We start from the raw sequence: 18163 nt of genomic DNA, 5'->3' as shown, positions 1-18163 counted from the left end.
TGATGTCACAATATCAGATTTCCTTGCGTCATTTGTACTCCGAGGGTGATATCTGAACCTCGTAGAGAGTGAGATGGCAGCACCCAGGGACACTGTTTTTTTCTTTTAAAATAAAATCTGTACACAATACACAGGTCCAAATATGAACAAGTGAACATGTCTTGTATGGATACTGTCTGTCAGTATAAAGGAGTTTATTTTTTGGGTTTTGTTCATCTTTAACCTACAGAACCACCATAAATCCATGTCCAAACAAAGGATATTTGGGATAATGCCGTCTCCTCCATTACATATACAAATCAACTGCATGACATTAAATCTTCCAAGATTTCTATGCTTAGGCTGTGGGATGCAAAACATCTTGTTACTAGCACAGGGGTGTCCAAACTTTTTTCAAAGGGGACCAAATTAGACTACATCAAAATAACCAAGAGCCGGTCACTAAAATATTATTTGAAAGCTCCACTATAGTGAATTTAAATTTAATGGAATAACGTCAGCAGGGGATAACTTGACACATAAGATAGTCTTCATAAATTTGTATGTCTTTTTTGGATAAATGACATTGACCACTTTAGTTAAGGACTCAGGTGGCACAGTGGTTAACAGTGTTGCCTCACAGCAAGAAGGTTCACATATCTGAGGTTCAGATATGTGACTTCATTGCCATAACAAGAACCAGTGGAATGGTGTGATAGAGCAATACAATTTAGATTCAATGTTATCGCACCATTCTATTATCTTTTGGCTTCACTTAACATGACTGTTTGACGGCATGTACTTGTATCACCTGTGCTGAAAATAGCTGAAGCAAGGTCAGAAGAGCAAATTCAGCAGCGTTTGCTGATTATTTTGTAATGCAGTAGTTTTTAGAACTAAAATCAGTAGGCGGTATTCACCTGTCAAAAGTGGTAGACTACCATGTGAATTGGTAGGGTTGGCAAGTACAGAGTTTGCATGTTCGCCCTGTGTCTGTGTGGGTTTCTTCCCATGGAAGAAGAAGACAGATTAGGTTAATAGTTTAGATTAAATCTAAATTGCCAATAGGTGTGAATGTTTGGCGAAGCCACAACAGGATGAAGTGTGTTCAAGAGAGATGCAGACAGCCTTGTAAGAGGCTGGCAACTGACAGGACAATTGGCCTACAGGCATGCAAGTGAGTGAGTTCAGGACTCAAGAATTCATGAACTGTTCTCCATGCTTAGCAGTTGGAACCATCCCCATTTATTAGCTCTAGTAATGTTCTGCACCTTGTTTGCTCTGATAAAAAGTTGCTTCTGCCAGGAAAGCTTTAGGAAATCATTACCCATGATTTGTTTCATAATGTCTCGTTATATTAAATTCCTTAATTACTGCAGCAGTCTCTTGCTATATAAGACACTGTATTTGCTATGACTCTTGATAAAAAAGTATTCATTTCCAGCGCTCTCAAAAATCTCCCCTTCTCAATGTTAACTTGGTGCTTTGTCTATAGCTAAGACTAAATATCATTCAAGTAAATTAATTTGCAGGTGTAGTCAGTGAAGAAAATTCTCCTGCAATTTAGCTAACTGCGTTAACACCATCTGCTGCCACTGTCAGGTGAAAGGAAAAAGTGCAACGTGTTGGCCAGTGGGCCACCTATCATACATTCTAAGAGAGAAGCTGCAGGCTAATTAACATATGTCTGTGGGCCGGACTTTGGACACCCCTGCACTAGCAGGTCCTGAATGTTTGACAACTTGCAGTCTGTATCAGTCTCACACAGGCAGTGAGTCGTCCTCCAACAGCAGAAAGGAGATGTTGCCCAAGCCCATCACCATAGTGACTCGCGAGTCCTCCTCCACTTGTTTTGTCCGCTCTGCAGCAGAGGAGTTTGGGTATGGGGAAGGGCATGCTGTCACTACTCAGACCCCTGTCCAGGTATTTTTATTTATTTATTTATTTATTTATTTTGCCTGCCTATTACAGTATTTAGAGTAAATATGTGTGATAAGTGACAGACACAGATAATATTGGAAATACACAGCTCTGGAAAAAAATTAAGAGACCACTTCAATTTTTTCTTAAGTCAGCATATCTATGTATGACAGCCATTTCATTCCAGTATCTGTGCTGGAATTCCAACACAAGCACACTCATTTTACTTAATGAGGTACTGATTAGGTGATCACCTGAACCAAATCTTATTTAACGAGGAAAAGTATAAAAAAAAAAACCCACTACTGTTGTCATCGCTATCTTTTTGCAATAGGACCAGTTTAGATGGCAGAAACAGTGCTAGTAGTGCCTTAAATTTAATTGAAATACAAAAATATCTACTCATTATGCCAAAAGAGTTAAAGAAAAAGTTTTGAATGAGAAAAAGGAGTTAAATTCTGACTTTACTGGCAGAGGGATATAGTGAGCGTCAGGTTGCTTCCATCCTCAAAATTTCAGAAGACAGCAGTTCATAAGAACAAGGTCAAGCAGCAGATATTGGGGACAACAAAGTTGCAGACTGGTAGAGGGTGAAAACGACACTCTACTGACTGGGATGATTGTCAACTCCTTTGAATGTCACTCAACAACTGGAGGATGACATCAAGTGACCTACAAAAAGAATGGGAAATGACAGCTGGGGTTAAGTGCATGGCAAGGACTGTTCAAAACAGGCTCCTCTGGGCAGGGTTGAAGTCATGCAAAGCTAGAAAAAAGCCCTTCATCAGTAAGAAGTAAAGAAGAGCCAGGCTGAGGTTTGCTAAAGACCATAAGGATTGGACTGTAGAAGACTGGAGTAAGGTAATCTTCTCTGATAAATCCAATTTTCAGCTTTTCCCATCACCTGGTTCTCTAATGGTTAGATGGAGACCTGGAGAGGCCTAAAAGCCAGCGTCTTGCACCCATTGTGAAATTTGGTGGAGGATCAGTGATTATCTGGGGTGCTTCGACAAGGCTGGAATGGGGCAGTTTGTTTGTGAATGACACATGGTTTTCCAGCAGGACAATGCTGTATGCCACACAGCCAGGCCAATCAAGGTGCAGCTGGAGGACCACAAGATTAAGATGCGGTCATGGCCAGCTCAATCTCCAGACCTGAATCCCATTGAAAACCTCTGGAATGTGATCAAGAGGAAGAAGGATGGTCACAAGCCATCAAACAAAGCTGAGCTGATTGAATTTTTGTGCCAGGAGTGGCATAAAGTCACCCAAGAACAAAGTGAAAGACTGGTGGAGAGCATGCCAAGACACATGAAAGCTGTGATTAAATCCAGGGTTATTCCACCAAACATTGATTTCTAAACTCATTCCAAATTCAAACATTGGTATTGTGGTGGTGTTTAAAATTGAATATAATCTTTTTTGCTATTTTGACCAGTTGTCATTTTTTTGTAATTAAATGCTCTTAGTGACCATATTTTTATGTGGAAATTGGAGGAAATGTCAGTAATTCATTGAATAAAACAAAAATATTCATGTTCCTCAAACATATGCCTATAAATAGTAAAACCAGAGAAATGGATAATTTTGCAGTGTTCTTTTAATTTTTTTTTCCAGAGCTGTATGTACCAGTTACTGTTATGGGCCAAAATATTATATAATATAAAATAATTTCAGTATGAAGTATGAACTGGCTTTCAGTGTTAAAAAAAAAATGTTCCCGATTGTTTTAGTGGGAGTAAAAATTGTGGCAAAGTCCCAAGCATCTTCACCTGCACAGACATTTGTCATTTATGGCTCTCAATTTCCTTCTTCCTCACTCGCTTTTCTCCAGGTCCATAGGCGGTCCTGCCAGCACCAGCTTTCTCAAGTATCAGCTGTGTTGAACCCTCCAGACCCTCCGCCCCCTCCTCCTGCTCCCCCAACCTCCCCTCTGGCACCCCCAGCCTCTTCACCCTTGTCCCCACTTTCCCCTACTATGTCCTTGCTGGAGGAAGGTGACTTACGCAGTATTGATCCATGCAAGGATTTATGGGGCTCACGGGGTTATGAGGACTACCGCCGTGCTGGGACCACACGGACCAAAGTTGGGGGTCTGACAGGTGGAGTCATGGTAGGAAGTGGGACAGACAAGTCAGAGCTGTGTGTGGTGCACTTTGAGAAAGAACTGGCAGGTGTGGGTACTACAGGCTGTGAGGTTACTGTTGTGCTGGACACCAAAGGCTCTCGGCGCCACTCTTCCTCACCCACTTGTATGCCTAATGCCATGTCTGGAGCATCTCCAGCAAGCGGCTCCCCACAGGAGACGGGAAAAAGCTCACCCTCGCCATGCTGCATTCATACTTCACTTGCCACACCCCGCTCTCGGACTCGCAAGAGAGGGGGCAGTGGGACCAGTGGGGGTGGAGATGCCATCTCACCTGATGATGACAGCCCATGTCCACAAGGCTCAACCTCCTGTTCATCACGCTGTGTGTACTGTCGCTCGGTGTTTAGTGCCTCGGAAAATGGACGTGGCCGCTGCCGGGATGCTCCGGATCCAGCTCTACACTGCCTACGCCAGTGGACATGTGTATGGTGTGCTGAAAGCCTGCTCTACCACTGCATGTCGGACTCTGAAGGTGAGTTCTGGGAGCCATGTTCATGTGAAGACTCGCTAGGCCGTAGGCCACACCCTCTATGCTGTGCCGGCTGGATGGCACTGCTGGCACTGTCACTCTTTGTGCCCTGCATGTGTTGCTACCTGCCTCTGCGAGCATGCCTACGCTGTGGGGAGAGATGCGGCTGCTGTGGTGGAAAGCACAAGGCTGTGCGGTGAGACTTGGCTTTGGGAGGTACTGAGTCCAGGGAGAGGTTGTTCTAATGGCAGGAGAGGGAAGAGAAAACACTTTTTTCCTTTAAATTTAAAGAATAGCTGTAGAGCAAGATCTCTTAAATGATCATTAAAAAGTCCCTTTTACCCATGATCCTCTGCTGCATTGTTTGCACTCTACCAGGACCCTTAAAGGTGGTGTCAACACAGTGCACTGACAGTTTGCAGTGTGCTCTTCAGAGGGGCATGAAGATGCAGGAAGATGGCTCCTACCACCGGCTTCCTTCAGCTCTGACTGACTGTTGTTAATGATTACAGAAGGTGGACTTTTTTTTTCTTTTCTTTTTTTTTTTAGTAAAACAATACAAGGCAAAATTACAAAATGTATGTTACTTTCCTTGATGTTGAGAGGTTTTTGTTTTACATATAATTTATTAACATGCTCCCTTTTTACAGAGTTTTGCTTCGATGTTCCAGATATGTTAGGAGAGAGAAAAAAGCAGGCAAAATTACAGAGGCATTGGCATAGAGAGGCATATAGGTCAGTGTGTCTTTGGAGCAGTTTCAGAAAAGGAAAAGTAAGAGAACACTGTTCAGGAAGTATTTTCATTTGACGTTACAAAGTGTGGAAGGGTGCTTCTGGGTAGGATCACGAAAATTGCAATGAAAACGTAATCTCTTTAAAAAAAAAAGTGGTATTATATTTTACTGTCAAAAACCAAACCTGTTTTGAACCTGCATAAAAGAACATACACTACCCAACATTGGCATTGATGTTCAGATTACAAATTCAAATGTAATGAATAATATAATGAAAAAGTCTATTTTATTAGGATTCTGTTGATGAGGATAATTGGGGCTAGTGAAAATAAAGGCCAGTCAAATAGAATTGGAAATATGATTGAAAAACGTGAAAATGGGTTATGGTGTAGAATCAAACTCCAATCTGTTCAGTCTGCTGAGTAATAAGTCTGCATATGAAGAAACCTCACATATTTAATTTAATGATGTATACAGAATCCCATAGGAATTGTTTGGCCACATTTAGTGCCATTCTGTACAATCATGCTAATTTGTCACTGTAATCAATTGCAAAGTGACCTTTTTTTTTTTTAAAGAACTAGTACTATATAATTTAAACTATATATCAGTCCTGTTAAACCAAAACACTTTTGCAGTGATTTGTTCCAGCATGATCTTATATTATATTCAAATATGTTATTTTATATACAATTTTGCCACTGAACATAAATGTATTAGTATGAAACTTGGGTCTTTTTGCAACTGAGTACAATGCACAAAAATGCTATTCACAGTAAAGAATTTAGACAAATCAAGTCAAACACTGCCTGTGATCACAGACTGAACCTCATAGCTTATATTGTATATCTAATGGGACATGGCTTTAAAATTTGTCTAGAAGCTGCTATTTTAACTCCCTAACACACATGCACACCCTATTTTCTTTCTTCTTTTTTAACCTCTTCTGCTGAGGAACATCACATATACACCCCCCACCCCCCCAATTACAGATTTCGAGGAACTTTCAATGATAGAAAAATCAGTATGATGCAGTGTATGCTGTGTAGGTATTTTGATATGACACTGGAGACAATGCTAAAATAGCACTATAGTAATAAAATTACACACCAACTACTGATTGGAAGCACTTTATAGTCAAGTAAATTTCTTAAAATTAATTACATGAAAACAATGACTTAAATCAAATGCCCTCCTACTTAAACTTTTCCCTATCCAAGTAGTAGACCATCACCAGCCTCACTGGTAATTGGTCCTTGAGCATTCCTAGTTGAGTTTGCCCTTCAAAGGCCCATCCATTTATCTTGATAAATGTGCCTTTTGATTTGATTAAACAATAACATAGTTTTAAAAGTAACTATGTACACAAGTACTTACTTTTATGGGTTATTTATTTCAGCCAATGTGCATATTTTAATATGTATTGATGACTAGTTTGAAAAACCATTAGTGAGAAAAGAATAATTGTTTATTTATTTAATAAGATATTTATTCTAATTATTTTTGGAGACAGGTTTTTATTCCTGTGCTGTCTGACTTCTCTGACTGTGTGCCAATGTGCTGCTTTGATGTGTTACATATTGTGGGTTTGTATCTTTAATTAAACCCTCATTCTATATTTTAATGAAATGTAGGATATTTGAATCATACAATCCACGTCTTGTATCTTCAGGCAATCAATCTCTATAAGCAAAAAAAAAAAAAAGGCCAACAGGTTTGCAATAACTGGCTAGAAACTTTTAAAACAATATCAAATTCTAGTATTAATTCTAACTGGGTTTAGAACTTTCAGGGAGAAGTCTACTGTGCCCTCAAAAAAGTCCTCAGAAATGTGAGGACCTTTTTACTGACAAGAGATTTGCATGTGCATTGTGCAAAGTTTTGAAAGGTGACTCCCAGATTAATTTACTCACTAGCACCACCTGCTGGAAAACATGAAATGGATACAGGAGCGGCAGTCAGATACAGGTTGTTGATCAAGAAAGCACATGCAGTAAATCATTTCCAGACCATTTTATTTAGAGTCTAAAAATGAAATGGAGAGGATTATGTTTCACAAGTACAAATGCCTATTTTATGTACACATACCTATACGTTTCAGAAATACACATACCTATTTTTACAATTATCTTTCACAACTTTCTTCTTCAAAAAGAAAAAAAAAATCACACACACACTAACTCCATCTGGTTCCACATTAGTTTTGTGCACAGGGGCAGGAAGAACTCAGGATTGGTGTTGATGCTTGTGTTTAAGTATCTCAGTGGAGGTGAGGGTTAGGTCTTTCTTACAGATATTACAGTGGTAGAGTCTAGTCAGATTAGACAGGGATCCAGATTTTTCTGTTTCAGGGTCTGTAGAAGCAGATGAGAAGAACTCAGATTAAATTCTGGCATAAAACTGCAGGTTCCTGTGTAGTACCAACCCAGTCTTCATAACTACTCCCAGCAGCCCAACTCTCACTCAAGAAATGTTATATATTTACCATGAAATACAACACCACAATGCAGATTTAGGATACTTCTATTTATTATATAGACAAGTGTTTTACTGTGAAATATGCCACTTGTATTTTTCATATGAACTATATCCAGGACATCGAGTAACATATTTTTCAATATCCATGAATTGTTTTGATAAATTTGCGTCTTTTTTTGTGAATGCATCTATATAATATAAAGAAAAATCACATGTTGGCTTGAAGATATGAAGTTTATCTTCCCGTGTTAAAAAAACATGTATTTTTCATACGAAATACATCCTGGACCTGAGTAACACATTTCCCCATTACTCCGATGACATCACTGCCAAAAACTTCACTACGCTCACTTATGAAATATATTCACCACTCGAGGACAAACTTCATATCTTCGCACCACCATATAATATCCTCCATATCTATTTAGCTTCAATCATGCATCAGCCTGTCTTACCCTCCGGTTCAATCTGCTGTTCCTGTAGTGGCCTACAGGTGACCTCATGCTGCATTTGCTCCAGTGGGGTGAAGGGCATGTGCAGGTCACAGTGAGGGCAAGTCCAAAATGTCCGCAAGCACTCACTGTACAAGTCTTTGGAGTCCTTTATAGTAAGCACACATGCAAATAAATTAGACCCAATAGACTAAAACTAGGCTAAAGTCACATAATTTGCATTCAGTCAACAGTGGTGTATCTCAACTACTTCCCTAGATCACTAGATTACATAGTTTATTGTAAATTCACTGCACAGCAATCCAGTGTACACTACTTTCAAAGTATGTACCAAAGTGATAGGAGTGGCTAAAACACACATACATTGTAAACTTAAACACTGCTGTTTTACAACCAATAAACCCACACTTGGTAGTAGTGTATTTCAAAAGAGAAAATCACATTTGATACTTTAATACTTTTTTGTTACTTTGTCACTACGTAATTTGTAAAAATGTGAATTGTCTGAATTCAATCAGGTGTTTCCAAAAATTGATGCCCTATATACAATAATACTCTGTACAGAAGTCTGTGTAATAAAGTCGGGTTCATTTAGACAGTATTTGGACAGTGACAATTTTCGCAATTTTGCCTCTGTACATCACCACAATGGATTTGAAATGAAGCAGTTGAGATATGATTGAAGTATAGAGTTTCAGCTTTTATTCAAGGTATTTAACTAAAATATTGCATTCACTGTTCAGGAATTACAGCATTTTTTATACAGTCACCCCATTTTCACAGGCTCAAAAGTTATACTGGACAGTGGAAATGTTGAACAGAAACTTTAGGAGTGGCCAAATGACCAATTTCGTACATTCTTATAAAGAATGCACTGGTCAGCTCAGCAACACCAAAACGCCTGGAAGACCACAGAAGACAACTAAAGTGGATGATCGCAGAATTCTTTCCTTAGTGAAGAGAAACTCCTTCACAACATCAAGCCAAGTCAAGAACATACTCAAGGAGGTAGGCATGTCAAAGTCTACAATCAAGAGGCACTTTCATAAATGTAAATATAGATGGTTTACCTCAAGATGCAAATCACTGGTAACATTCAAAAACAGAAAGGTCCAATTAGACAGCCCTAGAAAACATCTAAAAATCCTGCCCAATTCTAGCACAAGATTCTTCGGACAGATGAAGCCATGAATAACTTGCACCAGAATGATGAGAAGAGTATGGAGAAGTAAAGGAAAGGCTCAGGATCCAAAGCATATCATAACATCTGTCAAACATGGTGGAGGCAGTGTAATAGCATGGGCATATATGGCTGCCAGTGGAACTGGGTCACTATTTTTATTGATGATAAAATGCTGATAGAATTACCAGGATTAATTCTGAAGTGTATAGAACTATACTGCTCAGATTCAGTCAAATACTGTAAAACTGACAGAACAGCCCTTCACAGTGCAGATGAATAATGACCCCAAATATGATGTGAAACAACCCAAGAGCCAGTCACCTGACCTAAACAAATCTGAGCAGGCTTTTCACTTACTGAAGACAGAAAGACCTACAAACAAGCAGCAACTGAATGCAGCTGTAGAAAAGCCTATAGAAAAATGGCTATAATTCCTAAATGGTTAATTAAATATTTCTGTTAAACCCTTTGAATTAAACCTGAAAGTCCACACTTCAATCACATATTGATTGTTTTAAGATTTTAGATGTTTTCTGGTGAAACCATGGCCTAATGGTTAGAGAAGCAGCTTTGGGTGAAAAGGTCAATGGTTCAATTCCTTGGGCCAGCAGAAATGGCTGAAGTGCCCTTGAGCAAGGCACCTAAACCCCAAACTGCTCCCCAGGCTGCTCTGGGTAAGTTGGAGAGTGGTGCTTGAAAGTTTGTGAACCCTTTAGAATTTTCTATATTTCTACATAAATATGACCTAAAACATCATCAGATTTTCACACAAGTCCTAAAGGCAGATAAAGAGATCTCAGTTAAACAAATGACACAAAAATATTAGACTTGGTCATTTACTTATTGAGGAAAATGATCCAATATTACATATCTGTGAGTGGCAAAAGTATGTGAACCTTTGCTTTCAGTATGCAGCAATAACTGCAACTAAAAGTTTCCGGTAACTGTTGATCAGTCCTGCACACTGGCTTGGAGGAATTTTAGCCTATTCCTCCATACAGAACAGCTTCAACTCTGGGATGTCGGTGGGTTTCCTCACATGAACTGCTCACTTCAGGTCCTTCTACAACATTTCGATTGGATTAAGGTCAGGACTTTGGCTTGGCCATTCCAAAACATTAACTTGATTCTTCTTTAACCATTCTTTGGTAGAACGACTTGTGTACTTAAGGTCGTGGTCTTGCTGCATGACCCACCTTCTCTTGAGATTCAGTTCATGGACAGATGTCCTGACATTTTCCTTTAGAATTCACTGGTATAATTCAGAATTCATTGTTCCATCAATGATGGCAAGCCATCCTGGCCCAGATGCATCAAAACAGGCCCAAGCCATGATACTACCACCACCATGTTTCACAGATGGGATAAGGTTCTTATGCTGGAATGCAGTGTTTTCCTTTAAACGCTTCTCATTTAAGCCAAAAAGTTCTATTTTGGTCTCATCCATCCACAAAACACTTTTCCAATAGCCTTCTGGCTTGTCCACATGATCTTTAGCAAACTGTAGATGAGCAGCAATGTTCTTTTTGGAGAGCAGTGGCTTTCTCCTTGCAACCCTGCCATGCACACCGTTGTTGTTCAGTGTTCTCCTGATGGTGGACTCATGAACATTAGCCAATGCGAGAGAGGCCTTCAGTTGCTTAGAAGTTAACCTGGTGTCCTTTGTGACCTCACCGACTATTATACGCCTTACTCTTGGAGTGATCTTTTTTAGTTGACCACTCCCAGGGAGGGTAACAATGGTCTTGAATTTCCTCCATTTGTACACAATCTGTCTGACTGTGGATTAGTGGAGTCCAAACTCTTTAGAGATGGTTTTGTAACCTTTTCCAGCCTGATGGGCATCAACAGTGCTTTTTCTGAGGTCCTCAGAAATCTCCTTTGCTCATGCCATGATACACTTCCACAAACGTGTTGTGAAGAACAGACTGATAGATCAAGTCAAGTCAACTTTATTGTCAAATATGCTGTACATGCTTGGCATACAACACAGATGAAATTTCAGTCCTCTCTGACCCACGGTGCAAACAGGCAATGCAATAAATAAAAATAGAATAATTGAAAAAAACAAACAATATAAACAGAATAAACACTCTAGATAAGAACTAGACATAGACTAAACACTCAAACAATATAAACAGTATAAACACTCTAGATAAGAACTAGACATAGACTAAAACACACACACACACACACACACACACACACGTAAATTGGTGCAAATAAACAGTCAAGGGCACTTGAGGTAGAGCAGGTAAACATGAAATAAACAGTATAAACAATAAACTAATATCTGTTAAGGTGAGGTAGTGTGGAATAGTGCAAATGAGTGAGGTAAAGTGAAATGTGCAGTCCCTGAGTTCAGTGTGTTAATGAACGTTGAGAGTATGTGTGTGTGTGTGTGTTGGGGGGGGGGGGAACTGTGAGGGTGACATATCAGATGCTGAAAAGGGGGGGCAGGGGGGTGTGTGAGCAGAATCTGTGGCAGGAGCCAGAGGGGGGAGGAGTGGCAGAACAGGGAGGGAGTTGAGCCTCCTGACCGCCTGGTGAAAGAAACTGTTCTTGAGCCTGCTGGTTTTGGCCCGGAGACTCCGCAGTCTCCTCCCCGACAGCAGCAGACTGAAGAGGCTGTGAGATGGGTGGGTGGGGTCACCTGCAATCCTGATCGCTTTGTAGGTGAGGCAGGAGTTATAAATATCCATTAGAGAAGGGAGAGAGACACCAATGATCCTCTCAGCTGCTCTCACGATGCGCTGCAGGGTCTTGCAGCAGGACATGTGCAGGCGCCGTACCACACGGTGATGCAGCTGGTCAGGATGTTCTCGATGGTGCCTCTGTAGAATGTGTGCATGATGGGGGCCGGGACTCTTGCTCTCCTCAGTTTGCGGAGGAAGTATAGACGCTGTTGGGCTTTTTTGGCCAGTGATGCAGTGTTGTTGCTCCAGGACAGGTCTTCAGAGATGTGCACACCCAGAAACTTGGTGCTGCTCACCCTCTCCACTGCAGCACCGTCGATAGATAGTGGAGCATGCTGGGTGTGCGCTTTCCTGAAGTCCACAACAATCTCCTTCGTCTTCTCCATGTTCAGGCGGAGATTGTTGTCCTTGCACCACATGGCCAAGCGGTTCACCTCACTCCTGTAGATTGTCTCATCGCCACTGTTGAGGAGACCCACCACAGTCGTGTCATCCGCAAACTTAATGAAGAGATTGGAGCTGGATGTTGGTGTGCAATTGTGGGTCAGCAGAGTGAAGAGGAGGGGGCTTAGCACACATCCTTGGGCGGCCCCCCGTGTTCAATGTGATGGTGCTGGAGGAGTTGCTGCCGACCCGTACAGCCTGTGGTCTCCCTGTCAGGAAGTCCAGCAGCCAGTTGCACAGGGAGGTGTTGAGTCCCAGCTGGTCCAGTTTATGAATGAGCTGTTGAGGAATGATTGTGTTGAATGCTGAGCTAAAGTCTATGAACAGCATTCTGACATACGAGTCTTTTGTCTCCAGGTGGGTGAGGGCTGAGTGGAGGGCAGTGGAGATGACATCATCGGTTGAATGGTTGGACTGATGTGCAAACTGGAAAGGGTCCAGGGCGGGGGGGGGGGGGGGGGGGGGGGGCAGATTTGATATGCCGCATGACTAGCCACTTGAAGCACTTCATGAGGATGGGAGTGAGTGCGACAAGGCGGTAGTCATTGAAGTAGGAGGGAGACGGCTTCTTCGGGACCGGGATGATGGTGGTGGCTTTGAGGCATGTGGGGACAACAGCCTGGCTCAACGAGATGTTGAAGATGTCTGTAAAGACATCTGTGAGCTCCCCAGCACAGTCTCTCAGGACACGACCAGGAATGTTATCAGGACCCAGGGCTTTTCGTGCATTTGTCATCCTGAGAGCTCTCCTCACACTGCCTGGGGACAGCGTCAACACCTGGTCGCCGGGAGGTGGTGGGGTCTTCTGTGCCGTGGTGCTGTTGTCTGCCTCAAAGCGAGCGAAGAAGTCGTTCAACTGATTCAGCAGAGACGTGGAGTTGTCACAGGTCTGTGGCGAGGGCTTGTAGTCTGTGATGGTCTGAATCCCCCGCCACAGGTTCCTGGTGTCTCTGCTGTCGTTGAAATAGTCAGCAATGTACCTGGAATACTGTCTCTTGGCCACCCTGATGCCTCGTGACAGGTTGGCCCAAGCTGTCCTCAGGCCCACCTCATCCCCAGCTCTGAAGGCGGCATTCCGAGCCCACAGGAGCCTGTGGACTTCCCCTGTCAGCCATGGCTTCTGATTGGCCCGAATGGAGATGGTTCTGGTGACCGTAACATCGTCCATGCACTTCCTCATGTAGGCAGTGACGGTCTCCATGTACTCCTGGAGATCTGTGATGCTGTTGTAGGTGGCTGCCTGTCTGAACATGCTCCAGTCAGTGGTGGAAAAACAGTCCTGGAGTGCCTCTGAGGACCCCTCTGGCCACACACGTATCTGCTTTGTAGCTGGTTTGGTGACTTTAACCAGCGGCCTGTATGCTTGCATTAGCATAACAGTGGAGTGATCTGAGGCCCCAAGGTGGGGGAGGAATAGGGCTTTGTAGGCGTCTTTATGCATGGTGTAAACCAGGGGTCATCAAACTACGGCCCGCGGGCCGACTCCGGCCCGCCACCCCCCTTTGACCGGCCCCCCAGCCCCTCTGCCCCCCACTACTTGAACCGGCCCTATGAGGCAATCCTCAAAAGTGGTCATGGCCTATTTTTTTAAATTGCTTTTTGGCAAATAATAACATGTCTGCATCTTGTATTTTGTTGATTTTATCAATTAAAATTGATATTTAGTTATAAAATGAACTATTCATATTTTCCGAATTTTCGTCATATGCTCGCGATCAAGCAGTGACAGGCAGCGCACGCGCAGAGAACTGTCAGAGTTCAGGACAGCAAAATGGCTAGCGGTAAGCGAAAAGCTGACAGAGAGTGCAGAGTTTTTAAAGAACAGTGGACCACCGATTATTTTTTCGTTCAGTGTAAGGACCGTGTAGTTTGTCTTGTATGTAAAGAAAGTGTGTCAGTTTTCAAAGAATATAATCTGCGTCGTCACTACGAAACCCGCCACAAAGAGTATGCTAGTTTGCGAGGGCAAACAAGAGAAGACAGGATTCAGAGGATGAAATGCGGACTGGCTGCACAACAGAATGTATTCCTTCGCCAAACCCAGATCAACCAGGCTGTTGTCCGAGCTAGCTATAAGGTAGCTCACCTACTAGCTACCCATGGAAAGCCGTTTACTGGTGGGGACTTTGTTAAAGTATGCATGCTTGCTGTGGCCGAGGAGGTGTGTCCCGACAGGAAGGATGCACTCAACGCGGTGAGTCTCTCCGCACCTACTATGACCAGGCGAACCGAAGATTTGGGGGACAACGTGTATGACCAGCTGAATGAGAAGGCGTCAGAATTAGAGTTTTTTGCTTTGGCCATGGATGAGAGCAATGACGTGCAGGACACAGCACAACTGCTGTGATCTATTGATCTATTGCTCATATTATTACAATTTCACTGTTTTTTTAATGTATTTATTTTATAGGCCTATTTATTTGACCTTTATTAAGTGCTGCACACAATTATTATTATTAATAATATCAACAGGCCTACCTACAATTTATAATTTTCCACTCACCTTTGCCAGTGTCAATCACCTCAACTAGGCAGATGTTTCTTACCTTGACAGCTTTGATGTTATTTTTATTAGAAAATAAATAAATGGAATATCTGTGGTATTTCAAATTAAAACAAAGCGTGAAGACTTGATTACTACTTTTGCAAACCACTAGTAAAGATAAACAAATATGTGCCAGGAATCTAGTGTGGATATAGTAGTGTGGATATAGTAGCGTGGATATAGTAGTGGGGATATAGTAGCGTGGATGGCTGTGCCAGGCTAGTAATTTCTACTACACAATGAGGCCTGCTGGTGGTCATATTTGTCTGGGTCATACAATTCTGTTATATCGCTGACCCGACCCCGGCCCCCCATCACAGTCAGGAACGACAATGTGGCCCCCAGAGAAAAAAGTTTGGTGACCCCTGGTGTAAACATTGTCCAGAGTATTGTTTCCACGTGTGGGAAAGTTGATATGTCCATAGAGTTTTGGAAACACGCTCTTGGGGTTTGCATGATTGAAATCCCCAGCCAGGATGAGGAAAGCATCTGGGTGGGCTGTCTGCTGCTCACTGATGTTCTGATAGAGTTCATTCAGTGCTTCACTCCTGTTGTTACTGGAGCCGGGAGGGATGTATAATGCTACCAGCAATATGGCTGTAAATTCCCTCGGCAGGTAGAATGGCCGGCACTTAATAATTATAAACTCCACCAGTGGTGAGCAGTGTTTGCAGACCACAACAGCATTGCGGCACCAGGCATCATTGATGTAAACACAGAGTCCTCCACCGCGAGTCTGCCCCCCCTCGACTAGCGCTCTGTCTGACCGGTAGCATGTTAGCCGGGCTAGCTGAATGGCACGGTCTGGGATGCTGTCGTTAAGCCATGTTTCCACAAACACGAGGACACAACACTCACTCACAGACTTAAAAGATGAGCGGAGTAGGCGGACATAATCCAGCTTGTTGTCCAGCGAGCGTACGTTGGCCAGAGTGATGGTAGGGATAGCCGGCCGGTGAGGGCGAGCCGCTAGCCTAGCCCGGATACCTCCGCGCTTGCCCCTCTTCTGCTTCCGCATGTTCCGCCTGTGGTGCTTCCACTGTGGGCTGGATGCAGGAGTGGGGGTCGGTGGTTGAGCAGGCCTCCGGAGCAAACTGTAGTCGCATAACACTTCTACATCCACTGGATTTATATCCGTGAATATAGTTCTGCGGATGTCGAGCAGAAACTCACGGGAGTATGTGCGCCTTAAGACTGATGGACGCGACAAAGACGAACAGATACACACTGTTTTAAAACACAAAAAACACGAAAATACCGTTCTGTTGGGACAGAGAGGAGCCACTGCGTGTGCACGCCGCCATCTAGATCCATGTTCTTTAAATGAAAGAGGGTGCCCACTCACACTTGATTGTCATCCCATTGATTGAAAACACCTGACTAATTTCACCTTCAAATTAACTGCTAATCCTAGAGGTTCACATACTTTTGCCACTCATAGATATGTATATTGGATAATTTTCCTCAATAAATAAATGACCAAGTATAATATTTTTTGTCTCATTTGTTTAACTGGGTTCCGTTTATCTACTTTCAGGACTTGTGTGAAAATCTGATGTTGTTTTAGGTCATATTTATGCAGAAATATAGAAAATTCTAAAGGGTTCACAAACTTTCAAGCACCACTATGTTGCTCTGGATAGAAGCATCTACTAAATGCTGTTAATGTTTCATTTTAAATCTATTGTGGTGGTGTATAGAGAGAAAAGTATGAAAATTTTGCCACCATCCAACTACTTATGGAATAGAATGTAAATGGTGAATGAATGAATGAATGAATGAATGAATGAGATTTTAAAAACAGTGTGGGTCTCATATTACGACCAGATTGTTGGGAATTCAAATTTATTTTCTAAATAAACAAAGCCTCTTAAAAGAGCATTTTCAAATCCCCATTTGTTTGCTTCTTGGACATGTTGATTACAACTTTTAAAAGAGTGCACACTGAATACTCAAATTTATTCAAAATTAACAATGCAGGCATTCTATAATGTAATGCATCTCTCCAAGGGTTACTTCAGTCAAAAAATTAAAGGAGATCAAACATGGATAAAAACTGTCAGAACATAAGTTAGGGAGAGATTTTTGGCAATTATTCTTAATTAAATTAGGAACTCATTTTCATTTTTATGCCAGTGAATGATTTCCATAATTATGTCACTGAAACCTAGTATGATTTTCTCCTTTACAATTTTTATCTATCACTTTTAATTTAAGTTTAGATTACAATTCCAGTCTAACTGGGGCAGACATATCCAGTCCTACCAGAAAGCACACTACAGATTTTTTTTTTTTTTGTAATAACTTAATTTTTCGTAATCAGGGTATTTGTTATTCACGGACATCTCTGCGCGGACATACTTAGTACCTTCGAAAGCTAGTGAAAAGATCACTTACACAGAGGCAATTATAGGTGAAGTAGGTGGTGACACGTAGACCTCCTTTAATTGAATCAGGTTCAGCTTTCATCGAAGGGAACAAGGGAGGGGGGGGAAACTCTATGTTCTGCTGAGGTCCAATGTACAGGTTCTGAGACTGCAGCAGGGTAAGTCTTCTCAGACTGTAACTCACCTAGCCAGAGATTTGTGTTAAATATTTTTTCTTAATTTCACTGGAATAAGTGTAGTGTGCACAAGTTTGTCAAGATGTACAGTGCCTTGAAAAAGTATTCATACCCCTTGAACTTTTTCACATTTTTCCACCTTACAACCACGAACTTAAAAGTTTTTTATTGAGATTTTATGTGATAGACCAACACAGAGTAGCACATAATTGTGAAGTGAAACGAAAATGATAAATGGTCTTCAAAATTTTAAACAAATAAAAATCTGAAAAATGTGATGTGCATTAGTATTCAGCCCCCCTGCGTCAATACTTTGTAGAGCCACCTTTTGCTGCAATTACAGCTGCAAGTCTTTTGTGGTACGTCTCTACCAGCTTTGTACATCTAGACACTGAAATTTTTTGCCCATTCTTCTTTGCAAAATAGCTCAAGCTCAGCCAGATTGGATGGAGAGCGTCTGTGAACAGCAATTTTCAAGTCTTGCCACAGATGTCCAATGGGATTTAGGTCTGGACTTTGACTGGGCCATTCTAACACATGAATATTCTTTG

The 18163-nt window shown here is 41.9% G+C and overlaps 2 protein-coding genes across 2 annotated transcripts in view; one reads left to right on the top strand and one right to left on the bottom strand.

Moving 5' to 3' along the window:
• Positions 1-1662: 1662 nt before the first annotated feature.
• Positions 1663-4717, top strand: spred3 (sprouty related EVH1 domain containing 3). Its single transcript, XM_060924375.1, has 2 exons — positions 1663-1902; positions 3734-4717. Exons 1-2 carry the CDS (start codon positions 1663-1665, stop codon positions 4715-4717), a joined length of 1224 nt encoding a protein of 407 aa, XP_060780358.1.
• A 2544-nt stretch (positions 4718-7261) lies between these two features.
• The window catches only part of dhx34 (DEAH (Asp-Glu-Ala-His) box polypeptide 34), a 156515-nt gene continuing 145613 nt past the window's right edge, over positions 7262-18163 (bottom strand). Inside the window, exons 14-16 of the mRNA XM_060923998.1 lie at positions 17447-17620; positions 8185-8329; positions 7262-7605 (exon numbers count right to left, since the gene is read on the bottom strand). Coding sequence (XP_060779981.1) covers positions 7478-7605; positions 8185-8329; positions 17447-17620 — 447 coding nt within the window. The 3' untranslated portion in view covers positions 7262-7477. The remainder of the gene's footprint in view (positions 7606-8184; positions 8330-17446; positions 17621-18163) is intronic.

The sequence above is a fragment of the Neoarius graeffei genome, chromosome 6, assembly GCF_027579695.1.
Source record: "Neoarius graeffei isolate fNeoGra1 chromosome 6, fNeoGra1.pri, whole genome shotgun sequence".
Lineage (NCBI taxonomy): Eukaryota > Metazoa > Chordata > Actinopteri > Siluriformes > Ariidae > Neoarius > Neoarius graeffei.
This window is presented reverse-complemented; position numbering and strand designations above follow the sequence as displayed.